Genomic DNA, 16428 nt, shown 5'->3' with positions numbered 1-16428 from the left:
ATTTGTTATGAATTTAAAGGGCTATTTCACCCAAAAATGAAAATTAGACTGTGTTTTACTCACCCTCGAAGCATCTGACTTTCTTCTTTCAGACGAATCCAGTCGGCGTTATATTAAAAATTGTCCTGGCTATTTCAAGCTCTATCATTGCAGTCAGCGGGTGTTGCAGTTTAACAGTCCACAAGTCAACAAATAAAGCACGCGCATTCATAATAAAACGTCCCTCACACGGCTCCAGGGGGTGAATAAAGGCCTCCTGTAGTGAATCCATGCATTTTTGTAAGAAAAATATCCATATTTCAAACGTAATAAACACTTTTCTCTCACTTCCGTTATCTGTCATACGTGGAAGCCATTCCGGTGGATGACGTAGGACGTTGGCATTGCGTGATTAGTGACGAACGCGGAGAGAGAACAAAACAAAACGTTGGTAATGAATTAGAAGTACAAACCGAGGATTTGCAAAGAAAAATGTCGGAGGTGAAACAGCTTGAAAGATCAAAGCCAATTTTTTATATAACTACAACTGGATTCGTCTGAAAGAAGAAAGTCATATACACCTAGGATGCCTCGAGGGTGAGTAAAACACAGTCTAATTTTCATTTTTGGGTGAATGTGACAACAGAACCACATATAATTTAGTGATCAAATTAATTGTTAAATGCATAATAAAACACAAGTTTATCTAGCTATCCACTTAATGAGGACATGCTGACTTACACAGCTATTCTTTATCAAACAGGTGAGGGTTAACTAAATCAGTCTAATTCATGATTGAATCATTTAGTTTTGTGAGCAGAAAAGAAAGACAATAATCTCTCATTCAAATTATATCATTTTTAAGACTTAATAATAACAATTATCAATAATAATAATAATCCAAAGCAAGCTGCAAAACAAGAAAAATGAAAATAAAATAGTTAATTTCTTTGTGACAAATGCCTTCAGCAGCCAATTTGATTTTAGAACATAGCTGACCTCGGTTTCCACTAGAAAACCTGTCATTATTCAAGACTAGTCAAGCAGAGATATTTGAGAGATTTGACCATTCACAAACAAGCAGACAAAAAAAAAAGACAGAAGACAAAAAAATGTTGACAGCAAGATGGGTTTTATCATAATTTGTTATGAATTTAAAGGGCTATTTCACCCAAAAATGAAAATTAGACTGTGTTTTACTCACCCTCGAAGCATCTGACTTTCTTCTTTCAGACGAATCCAGTCGGCGTTATATTAAAAATTGTCCTGGCTATTTCAAGCTCTATCATTGCAGTCAGCGGGTGTTGCAGTTTAACAGTCCACAAGTCAACAAATAAAGCACGCGCATTCATAATAAAACGTCCCTCACACGGCTCCAGGGGGTGAATAAAGGCCTCCTGTAGTGAATCCATGCATTTTTGTAAGAAAAATATCCATATTTCAAACGTAATAAACACTTTTCTCTCACTTCCGTTATCTGTCATACGTGGAAGCCATTCCGGTGGATGACGTAGGACGTTGGCATTGCGTGATTAGTGACGAACGCGGAGAGAGAACAAAACAAAACGTTGGTAATGAATTAGAAGTACAAACCGAGGATTTGCAAAGAAAAATGTCGGAGGTGAAACAGCTTGAAAGATCAAAGCCAATTTTTTATATAACTACAACTGGATTCGTCTGAAAGAAGAAAGTCATATACACCTAGGATGCCTCGAGGGTGAGTAAAACACAGTCTAATTTTCATTTTTGGGTGAACTAACCCTTTCAATTCAATCTCAATCTTAAAAAGATGCTAAATCTCTGGACATAATCTGAGTCAACTACAAACATTATACTTAGCAATAACGTATGAGAGGCTGCATGCTGCATTATGTCAGCATCCCAAATCAAAACAATCTGTTAATAGCTTCACCTTATAACGCATGCTAATTAAATTCACCACTGGTTCTTCACAGATATTATAATTAGAGGTTCTTTAAACAGTAATGTGTGTGCCATATTTGGCCCATATGTTCCAATGGGATATTTATTTTCCGAAATTGGCTAGTGGTGAAGTCATTCATAGTGCCCACAGGTCAATGGTCCCCAGTGTGTACCAGTAGAAACAGGTTGCATTGTCGGCTGAATAGTCCAATACATGAGTGTGTTTAAGTACCCATGAACAGCATGACATCATCTGGCATATGTTTCAGTGCGGAATACAAGCAGCGATGTTGGGGCTGCTATTCTAGTCTGATACCCACCGTTTTTTTTTATTTTTTAGATAAATTACAATATCATGATAGTTTTAAGGTTTCCCTCAAGGCAAAATAGTGCCAAGAGCACCATTATGTCCAAATCTACAGCAGGCCTGCTCTTGTCAGCCAGCCAGCAGACAGGCACTACTCCTAACTCGTGCCAGGTGTTTTCCTTGGATGTCTGAGCTTTTTTTTTTCCAGCCTGGATGCGGGAAGCCATTGAAGCTTTCAGATGTTTTTAACAAAAGAGAATGTTACTTTTGTGGAGAAAAAGAGAGACAACAAAAGAGAGCGAGTAGTAGTGTACCAACTTCCCTTTTTAATTATTACAGATGCATTAATCATACTGACGCCAGGTGTTCTCATAATTTTTCTTGCTTGCTAACATAATATTACCATGGTTTCTGCTTCACTGTTTGAATCAACAGCCATTTGAGGAGACAAAGCACTCTGCGATGTGTCATTACAGGCAGCTGTGCATGTTTACAATCTCAATAGGCCTCAACATGAGTGTCAAACCCACAAGAAAGATGGTCATTTTTGTGGCATGTTTATATCTAGACATCCCATCTGAATCTCACAACCACTGCAAAGCTCTCTGGACATAAAAAAAACACCAAAGAACTTGATTTGATGATTAGGCTATTTATTGATTTATAGTTTCCCCCCCATCTGCCTGACATTGACATTGCAGATTACATTACAACAGTGATTGAGTGTAACGTAAGTGGTAATAAATCACAAATCTCACTGGGCTGGAGGCATAAAGGGGCCTCAGAAGTAAACCATGCCAACCTCCAATCAAACCCCATGAAGATGACAAGGACAAAACCTGGCAGGTTTATGTTAAACACAATCAAATCAAACCAACAATGTCATTGGCACTGTTCAACCAGAGAGCACGGTTATCATTGGCTTTTTAAGAAACCAATATGTGTAATCTGAGGGTTTAGTGTGGCCAGATGTGGCCTCAAACAAGCTAATATTAACCTAATATTAATATTAACTTAAAATCCAGGTGTGACAAAATGTTAAAGCGACAGCTCTCCTAAAAATTGTTCTGTAGACCCCAAAAGAAGATATTTTGAGGAATGTTTCAACTATTTTTGTCCATGTAATGAAAGTCAATGGGGTCCAAAATAACACCGGACTAAAGCCCCGTTCACACCAAGAATGATAACTATTGTTACGGGGCTGACGAGACGTGAGACGTGCGGATCCATATGCAAGCTTTATTGAAACGAAGACAGAGACGTGGTCATGAAACAGGCCTGGGTCAGATGAGGGCAAACAGGTATATGGTGGGCAAAACACAAGAATAGTCCTAGGGCTAGAGCAGGTCGACGATCGGCAGACAGAATCAAAAGGGGCAAGACAAAAGGGGTGAATCCAGGGAACCAGGCGAAGATCAGAAACCGAGAAGGCTAAGGCTAAGGCTAAGGCAAATGACTAGGGCTAAGGCTAAGGAGAAATGACAAGGGCTAAGGCTAAGGCTAAGGCTAAGGCTATGGCTAAGGCTATGGCTATGGCTATAGCTAAGGCGAAATGACAAGGGCTAAGGAAATGACAAGGGCTCCGTAAAGTAGCTATCTCTAGGGGAGTGATAAATGCTGAAACAATACTCGGCAGAGGGAAGGGATCAGAGTGAGTGTTAAATAGTGAGGGAGTGATATGAAACAGCTGGGTGCAATCAGTGTAAACAGGTGTGTGCAATTCGTGCTGAGTGCAATCAGTGCAATGCATGATGGGAAATGTAGTCCGGGGTGCTATGCAACAGTTTGTGTGGTGCGAGAGTCAATGAAAAGGAAAGTTCATGGACCGGATTCGTGACAACTATAAAGATAATGATATTAGCGTCCACACCAGTGAACGATATCGTCTGTTTATTCTAAGTGCACTTGCGTCTGTCGCTTTAAATTCTTGAGCTCATTACAGCAGGATGGATTCTGATTGGCTGTCAGTGTTTTATCGTTCACCAGCTGGAAAATAATCGTTTTGAAAGTGACCACAACGATATCGTTCCTCTGTATCGTTATAGTTGTGGTGTGAACTATGCTATTCTTTAATATTGAGAACAATTTTTAGAACTATATCTTTATCGTTATCTTTATAGTTATCGTGCTTAGTGTGAACGGGCCTTAATTCTATTCGACCCAACTGATTTTCATTATTTGGACAAAAACTATTTTTTTTTAAATATCTTCTTTTGTGTTCCACAGAATTAAATAAGTCATACAAGTTCAGAATGGAATGAGGTTGAGCGAATGAGGACAGTACAGTATTTCCATTTTGGGTGAACTATCCCTTTATGACATCACTGAATTCAATCACATGGTCACAAGGTGCAAAACATACAGTATCCCATAGAAGGATAGAGACAAGAATTTAGTTTTTTTTAATGTGATATCAGAAAAATGCACTTAATTATGTTTTAAAAGATGTCTGTTAATCTGAGGCTTGGCTTAAATTATGGTTACTAAATAAGCACAATCCTTCATCCAAGACTCCAAGACTTATGTTATTGATTTAGAAACTATATGGTCTTATTTTCCTTTATCCTCAGTCACAACAATCCTGAATTCAAAGGCATTTAATAATAAATACAATGGAAAATATAAATGTTTGGTTTTTGTTATCCAGTATAATCTTGCGTTCTATGGAAAACAAGAGCAATAGCCAATTATGATCTCCTACAGGGCTAAAATGTGATATCAGAAAAATGCACTTAATTATGTTTTAAAAGATGTCTGTTAATCTGAGGCTTGGCTTAAATTATGGTTACTAAATAAGCACAATCCTTCATCCAAGACTCCAAGACTTATGTTATTGATATAGAAACTATATGGTCTTATTTTCCTTTATCCTCAGTCACAACAATCCTGAATTCAAAGGCATTTAATAATAAATACAATGGAAAATATAAATGTTTGGTTTTTGTTATCCAGTATAATCTTGCGTTCTATGGAAAACAAGAGCAATAGCCAATTATGATCTCCTACAGGGCTAATATATAAAAAAAATAATATTAAAAAAGGAAAGTCAAATTTTTCATAAAAACATTGCGATCTGTATGATGTCAAAGCCTAATGGGTTTTACAGATGGGATATTACCAGTGATAATTGTGTGCTCTAAAAAACAAGAGTTTTTAATACATTTTGTTTTAGATTTTAGGCTTGACAAAACTGTGAGTTCAAAGAAACCTGCATGCATCCCACTCTAACAAATGAATCTGGTTTTAAAAAAAGGCCACCAAACAAAATAAAGCAATTCATCAAGTCTGTCAAAAGATCCAAAGCAACTCAAGTACAGTAAAAACAGAAGAGAAGACCAACACAAGAGAAGATACACTTTCAAAAGTATAACATCACATCACCAAGCAAACACACAACCATGGTGGGCGGCATGTCAGAATCATTGGTGATCATATTTTCACCACATTTCCCAGTGTGTTTTGATTTTGCTAAAACAACAGAATCTGCACGAGCATGACCGGTTTTATTGCGCTGGCATAACAGCTATAAATTTTTAAATAACCTGGCGTCCACCTCACAAAGACAAGTGCTGGTCATAAAGCTACACTACCTGGAGAAGCATTGCTTGTGCATGACATAACTACGGGTCTTTCGGTCTGAACCTGTTGAGTTTAAATGGGCTTTTCATGGCACGCTGTAGCACACCGACTCTCAGCAATTACATTCACTTTTCAGCTACGGTCTGGATTTAATAAACCAGTTCATCTGTCAGTCTGACTGTAAAATTTGAGCCCATAAATCCAAGCCTACCTTTCTGTAGGTTTGTTGAGATCACAGAAGGTTGATTAAAACAACTGAAAAGAAGAATGAGCTAAAAACTAATAAAGTCTCTTAATGAGCTCAAGGAGGGTGCGTCTTGGTTCTTGGATTTACAAGATGGATGAAACATGAGCAAACAGGCATTTGGTACCTAACACGGTCCTTGTGGTATGTTAAGATTGTTTAGAGCTATATACAACCGAAATTCCCACATGAGTCTCTTACAAGCTCTATACACTTTTAAAGAAACTATAAAGGAACTCGGGTAGTTTTCATGATTTAGAGATCAACCTGAAATTGCTTGTTAATGACCGCTACGGATACAGTTTATTTATCATACATCAAACACCAATACAATGAACACTTTTAAAAATGTTTTAGTTCTGCCACACTAAAAGCTGAATGATCATACTACTGCTAACAAGAAATACTTACACATTATGAATATTTATTATTAATATACTTGTTTGTTTTTTTCTTAACACGTATATGTATTTATGTAATTACATTTATACAGAGTTGTTTTGCAGTCTAAATTATATATATATATATATATATATATATAATTTTTATTATTATTTCGAAATGGTCACAAATTCATTTTCTGGTCAATACCAATTAGCCGATAATTAATTTGTTTCAGCCGGTAACCAATATTAAAATTCTATTAATTAGAATTACAATTAAATGACTAAATGTATTTATTTAAAAAAAAAAATACAAATGTATACTATAATTAAAATAACAAACAAACAAATAAATAAATAAATAAATAAATAAAAATTCTATACCATTTTATCTAAAAAAAAAAAAAAACCCCAGATCAATTAAACTGAAATCAATCGTTTTAAATGCTACAAGTGAAGGGGAATTCATAACATGCATAAATTTGTATGCAGCACTGTTTTACATATATTCAACATCAAACTGATATCAATATATCGTGCATCCTTTAATGGCAATACTATAAAAATCTGGGCATGGCAAAAAAAAAAAGCAAAGCTATTTCTTCTAGTCGCTATAGAGAAAGCAATAGACTGATTACAGATTTTGCAACGCTTGCTGACAAAGCCCTGGGGGACATTGCAAGTTTGCCAGTTTTGATTAAACATGCTCCCATTGTACAAATCAAGCATAAACACAATTTAATTGCAGAAGTCAAAGAACATCAGATTAAACATAAGCATGATTTGTCAAATCGATCTGTTTGTGCACTATGCACGCAAATGACCCTTTTGGCAATTTTACAGAATTTAGAAATGAATTCAGGCCAATATACATTTGTTTGTGGAGATGATGACATCCTCTACCTTCTCCCAAGATGGCTGGAACTAATTGCCCTCACATCTGCCACAAATCTGTTAAACATGTGTTTGGACAAAACAGCAAGGACGGCTGAGGTGCTTCTTGCAGCAATCACTGTCCAGTGTTCATACTAGTTCAGCCCTCATGTTTAGAAAAACAGCAGTAGTGTGATTTAAATAGGCGGGGTGTCAAAATAGTTCATTGCTGAAGTACCTGCACCTGCTCTTTTATACAGTAAAACTTGAGACCACAGCGGCTCCCAGAGGGAAACACTGAACATCAAACATATGGATAAAACAACATTTATATAAATGAACTTCCAACTTCAAGACAGGTTCATATTTAGTATGAGAGAAAGTGTATATTTCCATCACTTATTTTCAGCTCACATCATAAAAGTGAAATTTATTAATGAAATTACTATTTATAAACAGTTATTTAATCATGCAAATTTGCGACAATAATGGCCAGTCAGACACCTTGTAATGCGCTATTCTCAAGAAATGTAAACAAACAAACATTATACTCCACTGGGTACAAATTAAATATAATAATTACATGTTGATGTCTTACCTGCCAGCAGCATCCCCGAGCCGCTCTCCACATCTGGTGATTCAGTTGCACCGCTGTGCATGATGCTGGCTTTTACGAAAGTAAATAAAACAGCTGTCCACAGTACTGGCGAAAGCATCATATTTGCCTAATTTATAAAGCCGCAAGAAAAACTGTGATTGTTCATCGCATTTTAATAATTTAGGTGGTAATGAGAATGGTCTGAGGACAATAATAATGGAGTGGCGCGTGTCTACCGTTGATGTTTGGCGTACTCTGCTCACCTTGCGAACACCGCGCGCTTGCCACTAGACACCTTCATCTGTACAGTATTTGCTCGAGGGGCTCCGCCCACACCCTCGCCACAGGCCAATGAGAAGCAGTATCTCAAGGCTCATTAACATATCAGTGCATGAGAATAGCTGAGGAGGACTGTGCTGGATCAAAGTACTAATTATGAAATAAATAATGAGATTAAAAATTAAATATAGTCAATTAAACATAAAATAAAAATTAAACACAGGAATACGTCCCTAATCATTATATAAATAGCATATATTGTAATATATATTCATACATTTACAGTATGTGTGTGTGTTAAATGTTTTAGTGCAAACATTTTCTGCGTTGTACTTGCGCTTTAGTTTGTGTACAAATCTAGTTAAAATTTAGCATTGTGTTTTATGAATTATTAAATTACCTGTGATCATTCATAAGTGACTAGATAAACGTGTCTGCTATGTACAGGTAAATGTAAAAAACGAAATAATTGTATTAATATTTAATAATTGTTTTTAATATTTTATTATATTTTTTTAATAATAGTCATTTAAAAATGTAGACCGTTCATTTTTTAATTATTTAAAACGTTTTTTTTTCTTTCTGTGGGAGCAAAACTATTTAGACATTTGCATTTCATAGGTTCAGCTTTGTCCATGACACAAACATTTCATTACCAAATTAAAACTTAAACTGTATATAAAAGATTTTCCAAGCTTTATTTCCATATATCTCTCAGTTCAGTGATGCTTTTTCATACAAAATGCAAATGGTAGAAATGATAAGACTGTCAAGAGTCGATGGGCTGAAATATATGGCATTATAGAACGATCATCAGATCACAGGAGTGAGGCAGTTTTCTCTGTGCATGCATCACTCTATTGATTTCAACAACTCTTTTACAACAAACTGAGAAGAGAAGTGTCTTCTAATTTTCTCCCAGAAACCCAGGGCTAAGTAAGTGTATCAAAGATTGTTTCTTTAAAAAAAAAAACATCAACAGCCAATTAATTTACTCCTCATAGAAAAACATGGATGAAGGTGTACAATTTCCTACATGCACATATGCCATCATAACATGCAAACATGACATCATCCAAATAGATTAGCCACAGGTCAGTTGGACAAAGTATACAGCACACAGAGACAAACTAGTGCTGTAATAAATTTGGCACCTGGCATTTATATATATTTATTTATTTGTATTTCTTTTTTTCGGTTTTTCCTTATTTTTAAAGAGGAAAGGTGATGTCTAAATAAAGGGAAGTCGAAGATCTATTGGGTTCACAACACTCATCTCCATCCCAAAACGGAAATGGTGGCCATAGGCAGTTCACTAGGACATCACATACTGTAAAAAAATTAAGAAATCAAGTCTTTACATTAACCATCCTTTTAGCGACAAGTTGCGTAACACAACATCAATTCCCCAGTGTGCAACCAGTACAAATACCACTATATTAATTGTTGTACTTTCAGAGGGCACATCAATATCAAGCACAATCGTCAATGCATCTGCATTAAAATCTGGCATTTTTAGGTGAGCTACACATCCTGTATATATATATAAAGATCTCTGTGAAGTGGTGAATTGGTCCCATTGGTGCTAAAGCTAGATTGGGTTGAGTGCAGGTAAAGCTACAGGATGAGGAGCAGTTCTAAAATGTCATTTTGTTGCATAGCCCTACTGTACTTCAGCAGTCAACATTTCCCTGCACTTAGATATTTAAGAGCACAACAGTCAGGTTCCACAGGTAAAAATTCCATTCATTTTCTCCATAGAGAAGTCCTATGTAACTTTGGAATTACTCATTATAAGTGTTGAGATTCTTAAGCAAAAATTCCTGTAAAGAACAACTGTACCACTCATAATCCTGTAAAGAGATTTTCCAATCATGAAAATCGCATAAGATGTTCCATTTATTTATTTATTTTCTCCCAGTAGCTTTACACTGTAAATCAGAAAGTTAGTTCCCCCAAATTTTCGTATACTGTTTTGCTTCAATTACATTTTTGCTTGAAATTCCCATGAAGACAATGAAAATAAAATACTTCCTTAACCAAGGCTGCTGAAAAAGCAGACAGCCACTGTTGCGCTCACCCTAAAAATACCAACATGTAATAAACCCTTCAGATAGAAAAGATACTATCGACAAACTAAAAACATGGGCAGAAACAGAGTAAAATACATATTCTGAATAAATTAACCTTGATTTGTTAACTATCATCCAAAACATTACAGTATCTCACTAATTGAGAGAAAACAACATATTCTTTATTTCACATTGGTAGCTCTGAATCATTTTGTGTGGTGAATAACAGATACAAGAGAAAGTTGACTAAGTGCTTCAATCTGTCTCAACTTCTTCCTCTTTTAATCAATTACTGAAAGAGAAAGGTCTGAGCTCATAATATGCCCTCTGGAAACAACACTGACATCAACAGCAACCAACAAATACAACCTTTCAGTCTTCATTGCCTCTCTTACACCAAATGCTTCATAATGCATCACGCACCAATGTGGCGATAAAATCTCAAAGTTTAGGCACTTGGTATCTTACCTCTAGAGAGTAAGAAAATGATTAGACCTTACATAATGTCCAGCTACACTCAGATCATTTACAACGTACAAAATGGAACACTGTGAAAAGATATTCAATCTACTGCAGTCTGGTAGAAAAGTGCGTTCAATTTGGCCTTTTTTCAGTAGGTGGGAGCAGACCAACTATTCCACTCATGCTAGAGAAAGAAGTAGAATTTCAGCAGCGCAAACCTTTAGGTTGTGTGTCCACCAAAGTGTTTTTAGCCAACAAATATGCCAGCCGCTTTGGAGGACAGCGTTTAGCTGTTTCCCTGGTAGACCCATGACGAACTAAATGTTCCTTCAAGCATTATTTTTTTTCACATTAATGTTGCAATCTGAAGGTGTCAGACGATGGTTATTCAATCATTGTACAAGTAGAATGTGATGGTTGATCAGTGTGGTATTTGTCCCACCCCTCCTCCAATGCAAATGGACGGTTAGGTAAAAAGTGGCAGTGACGAGTGTGACATTTTACCCAAAGATGAACACTGTTCAACTCTCAACAACCACAAAAAACAGCAGTGAAATGCTCAGCATGGAACAGACGCTTGCGACCACGTCACACTAGTATGTGGTGCTCCAATTGCAAACAATTACAAATATACACTGGCTTTAGGAACAACAACAAAAAAATTTTTTTGGTGGACACACTGCCAAAATCCCTAGAAATAACTTTTCAGTCATTGTGTCCTGTGCAAAGAGTCTAAAGAACCTCTCAAATCTCAACAACTAAATGTCTCACTTTTTCCACACAACTGTTTTCACCATAGCCTGTGTTTTTGGGCTTCTTCCTCTCTGAGGTCTGAGGTCTTGATCACAGGCACAGGAGATTGGATCATCTCCTTGCATGTGACCCTTGTGGAATCAGCCCTAATGAAATTAAACGTGGTGGGGAGTGTCGCTTGAGGCTAAACTATTCAGTTTGAAAACTATCAAGACCTCCAAGCGCTTTCCATCTTGCCACAACTTTCGTAAACAAGTCACAAGGATGTCTGATACTTTCTAAACAGGAGAAGAACATCTTTATAAAACCATATAGGCTCAAGCTGATGGTAAACAGTTGTAAATAGTGTAAACTGCGGACGTAACTCTTGTTTCCCTCCAAAACACGGCTTCCTCCTCCCCCGGGGCAAAGACGTTAAAACTCATGCTAGATTGAATCATGCTAACACCAGTCATTTCTCTCAGTTTCCTGATAGCTTCCAGATGCTCTGCCGCTTGAACCAGGCGCCGCGTTCACTCCGAGGGAGTAGTGATACCCGTTGGGGACTCCGCTCTGGCTGCGCGAGAGCAGTGTGGAAGTGGGGGCCGCACCTGATGATGTGTGGGCGATGGAGGCTGCAGTCCTGGGGCAGCGGCCCATGCCGTACGTGCTCAAGGCATCGTGGAAGTCGTCCGCTTCAGACAAGTTTGAGTCTTGCTGGAGGGGACCCAAGTTGGGGTCAGAGCCGATACGAGTGACAGGCACGGGAGATTGGCGGTGGGTGCAACCGCTGAGTAGGGCATCGTGCTCTGACAGGCCACGACTAAGGCGAGTGGGGCAGGGCCCTGTAGACTGGGCAGTGTTGAGCTGGACCGGAGAGGAGTTGGCAGTCTTGTAGGCAACAGCAGGCCGAGGCGTAAGGGGCGTCTGAGGGAGCTGTCTACGCCCGCGGCAGGGTATGCTGGTGCCTGAGGTATGAATGACTGAACTTCCTTTAGCTGTGTTAATTCCCTGAAACACAATGGAGAGAAGAGAAAGAGTAGGTCACTGCTACACAGCATGTGTGGAAGCAAGAGGGACTGAGTGAAACCACCTGACCTGCTTAAGCCTGTTTGGGTCATGGGGTTCTCCTGGCGATGTGGATCTGCTGGGCCCGGTGGACACACTGTGGCCTTGTTCATGGCTGCCGTAGCGATCACAAGAGTAGTATCGCTGCTTCCTTTCCGCCGCTGAGGATGAATGGTGCTTCCTCTCGTGGGAGCGGCCACGGTCTCGCTCCCGTGATCGTTCCCTAGGCGGTGACTCAGTGTTTGGATCTGCTGTTATACATAAAATTCATCACATATATTAATCAGCTATGTCCTAGTCAAAGCTGAACCATGCATTTTTATTATTATTTTTTAAAAATATGATGTTCTGTGGCTCTTTCAGACCATTTCTTGTTTGAGTGCTGCGACCAGCCCAACATAGCAACAGTGGCGTGACAAAGTTAAAGTGGTCCTGACAATGAAACAGATGGGTGGGATCTGTTTGTCCAACCAATGGAAGACGGAGAGAGGTACTTCAAAATCAATCGTTATTTTTTAGGTTCTGTTTTGTGATTCAAGTGGTTCAAAAATTACAAACGGCACTTTAAATATAAAAATGTTATTAAAGGGGTCATATGATGTGATTTTTTTTTACCTTAAACCGCATAAACTCATTTAATTACACCAAATACACAAAATAATGTTATTTTTAGCCACATCATATGACCTATATACACTACTGTTCAAAAGTTACATTTTTAAAAAATATATTTAAAACATTTTTTAATAGTCTTGTATGCTCACCAAGGCTGCATATATTATACAATATTATACAATAACACTGTAATATAATAAAATATTGTTACAATTTAAAATATTTGTTTTCTAAAATCTAATTTATCCATGTCATGAAAAAGCTGAATTTCTGGGTTGTTTATTTGCTCAAAAATGTGTAATTTCAAATTAAATAATTAATTATTCATTTCTCATTTTCTCTGCTTATATTCTCCCCCAAGTTTGTCAATAAATGAGCGTACCCATGCACCGGCGCCTTTTAACTGGGCTGTAAACACCAGACACTGCTGCCCAACACCAGTTTGAAACCACTGTGAACTCAAAACACCAGAGGGCACTTATATATCATCACAAAAGGGCTGGTGATTTGTGTGTGTGCATGGGTGAGCCCTGCTGTTTGGTGCTGTTGTGATCTTTGACTACAGAGAAACAAAAACATGTAGAGGAAGATGTATGTGGTTGTCTGTATGTGTTTGAAATCTGAGCACAAACACACCAAACTAAAATGAGCTTTCAGAGGATTGATGTATTGCCCCGTTTCAACTCAGTCAAAGCTGACTGATCTATTACTAGAAGAGTCAGACTCTGGCTGAGAAACATGTTTATGTTCCAGTGTTTCTAAGAACAGAATGAGAAGAGCAGGAATCTTGTAGTAAAGAATCCTGAGATCTCATGTGCAACCACAAGCTCATGACTGCTTCTCCGACTGCTGACTTTTCCCAGTCACGCCACAAACTGGCCAAGAAACAAAAATAAAAAAAATCAATCCGTTCCAAAGTGCATTTTCTAGCAATGGTTTGTAAGTCCCACTTTCAGTCAAAGACAGAGATTGACCAAGTAAATCCTACACCAAAGCAACTTGGAGAGCAATAAAGAGTATTTTCCTTGATAACCTGATCACTATAATCCTTAAAAGAATTTCCATCACTGTGCTAAGCATAAGAAGCTGGGATTTTCAACTAGTACTCCATTTTTCTTCATAATCCTTATAGATTGTACAGACCAATATATGGCAAATGTCACATTTTATATAATATAATACAATATTGCATATATGTATGTGTGTGTGTGTGTGTATATACAGTATATATATATATATATTCATTATTTATTAAACAATACATGTATATATATATATATATATATATATATATATAGTTTAATAAATAATGAAATAATATTGCTGTGTTTCTTATTATTATATTAAAACTGAATTAAAATGCTAAAAAACAAGATTTAAGCTGACATCTTATTTATTTTTTATTGAAGAACATACAGTTATTGAAACTTTTAAATCTCCCATTTACAGTTTTTGTTAACAATATTTTAAATATACTGTATATATTATATGAATATATATTATATATACAATATATAAATATATTATATATTACATATATATTGTTACAGTTCTTCTAATATATTATATAGGAGACCATTGAATATTGTGTTGAACAGGTAAAGGGGGGCCTTCGATTTGAGATCCACTCTTCTAGGTGGTTGTTTACCAGCCCAAATCAAACGAGGCCACCTCACGTCTCTATGATATTCTTGTGCTCTATGAAATTCACTTTTTTCTTTCACATGAATGTGCTGAACAGCGTAAACGAATGAGTGAGAAAGAAAATCAAGCCCACCTGCAGGCGGTGGCTGCTCCTCGCTGATGGCTCGATCCAACGATTTGTGCTTCTTGTCTTTGCGCCGCTGGCAGCGGTGATGATGATGGTGATGATGATGATGGGCTCGCTCCCTCTCTCTCTCCTGAGCGAGGGTCTGGCCCGGGGCCATCTTGGGCCTCTCCAGGTCATAATCGCTCAGATTAACCTCTCGCACCCCTCTCTGTGGTGTCAACGAGGACATAGACCGCCGCATGGGACTCACGTCTGCGAATTATTTATTAAACAATACATGTATATATATATATAGTTTAATAAATAATGAAATAATAATATTGCTGTGTTTCTTATTATTATATTAAAGCAATCTAACTTAATTAAAATGCTAAAAAACAAGATTTAAACTGACATCTTATTTTTTTATTGAAGAACATGTGCTAAACATAAGAAGCTGGGATTTTTTTAACTAGTACTCCATTTTTCTTCATAATCCTTATAGATTGTACAGACCTATATATGGCAAATGTCACATTTTATATAATATAATACAATATTGCATATATGTATGTGTGTGTGTATATACAGTATATATATATATATATATATATATTCATTATTTATTAAACAATACATGTATATATATATATATATATATATATATATATAGTTTAATATATAATGAAATAATATTGCTGTGTTTTTTTTTTTTATATTAAAACTGAATTAAAATGCTAAAAAACAAGATTTAAGCTGACATCTTATTTATTTTTTATTGAAGAACATACAGTTATTGAAACTTATAAATCTCCCATTTACAGTTTTTGTTAACAATATTTTAAATATACTGTATATATTATATGAATATATATTATATATACAATATATAAATATATTATATATTACATATATATTGTTACAGTTCTTCTAATATATTATATAGGAGACCATTGAATATTGTGTTGAACAGGTAAAGGGGGGCCTTCGATTTGAGATCCACTCTTCTAGGTGGTTGTTTACCAGCCCAAATCAAACGAGGCCACCTCACGTCTCTATGATATTCTTGTGCTCTATGAAATTCACTTTTTTCTTTCACATGAATGTGCTGAACAGCGTAAACGAATGAGTGAGAAAGAAAATCAAGCCCACCTGCAGGCGGTGGCTGCTCCTCGCTGATGGCTCGATCCAACGATTTGTGCTTCTTGTCTTTGCGCCGCTGGCAGCGGTGATGATGATGGTGATGATGATGATGGGCTCGCTCCCTCTCTCTCTCCTGAGCGAGGGTCTGGCCCGGGGCCATCTTGGGCCTCTCCAGGTCATAATCGCTCAGATTAACCTCTCGCACCCCTCTCTGTGGTGTCAACGAGGACATAGACCGCCGCATGGGACTCACGTCTGCGATAGGCTGTGTTGGAAATAAAACGTGTTAACGTGTGAAAGATGAAGACATGTAGGAGAGAACACATATCTAGCAAAGTACTAGAATGACTAGACCTGCCACAACAGACGCACAACACCAGCTGAGCATGAAAACACAGTTCCACTGAAGAGCGTTGTTCAG

General features: G+C 37.1%; 2 protein-coding genes across 2 annotated transcripts in view; both read right to left on the bottom strand.

Annotated features, from left to right (window-relative positions):
- The window catches only part of LOC107548772 (collagen alpha-1(I) chain-like), a 61867-nt gene extending 53717 nt beyond the window's left edge, over positions 1-8150 (bottom strand). The window contains exon 1 of the mRNA XM_016229578.1: positions 7887-8150. Within this exon, the coding sequence (XP_016085064.1) occupies positions 7887-8007 (121 nt within the window). The 5' untranslated portion in view covers positions 8008-8150. The remainder of the gene's footprint in view (positions 1-7886) is intronic.
- Positions 8151-8870: 720 nt separating this feature from the next.
- Positions 8871-16428, bottom strand: part of LOC107548771 (voltage-dependent N-type calcium channel subunit alpha-1B-like) — a 118735-nt gene continuing 111177 nt past the window's right edge. The window contains exons 43-45 of the mRNA XM_016229577.1: positions 16017-16272; positions 12530-12750; positions 8871-12442 (exon numbers count right to left, since the gene is read on the bottom strand). Of these exons, the coding sequence (XP_016085063.1) occupies positions 11894-12442; positions 12530-12750; positions 16017-16272 (1026 nt within the window). The 3' untranslated portion in view covers positions 8871-11893. The remainder of the gene's footprint in view (positions 12443-12529; positions 12751-16016; positions 16273-16428) is intronic.

The sequence above is a fragment of the Sinocyclocheilus grahami genome, unplaced genomic scaffold (genome assembly GCF_001515645.1).
Source record: "Sinocyclocheilus grahami isolate Dianchi unplaced genomic scaffold, SAMN03320097.WGS_v1.1 scaffold355.1, whole genome shotgun sequence".
NCBI classification, from domain to species: Eukaryota; Metazoa; Chordata; class Actinopteri; order Cypriniformes; family Cyprinidae; genus Sinocyclocheilus; species Sinocyclocheilus grahami.
Note: the sequence above shows the minus strand (reverse complement) of the source record. Positions and strands in the feature narration are given on the sequence as shown.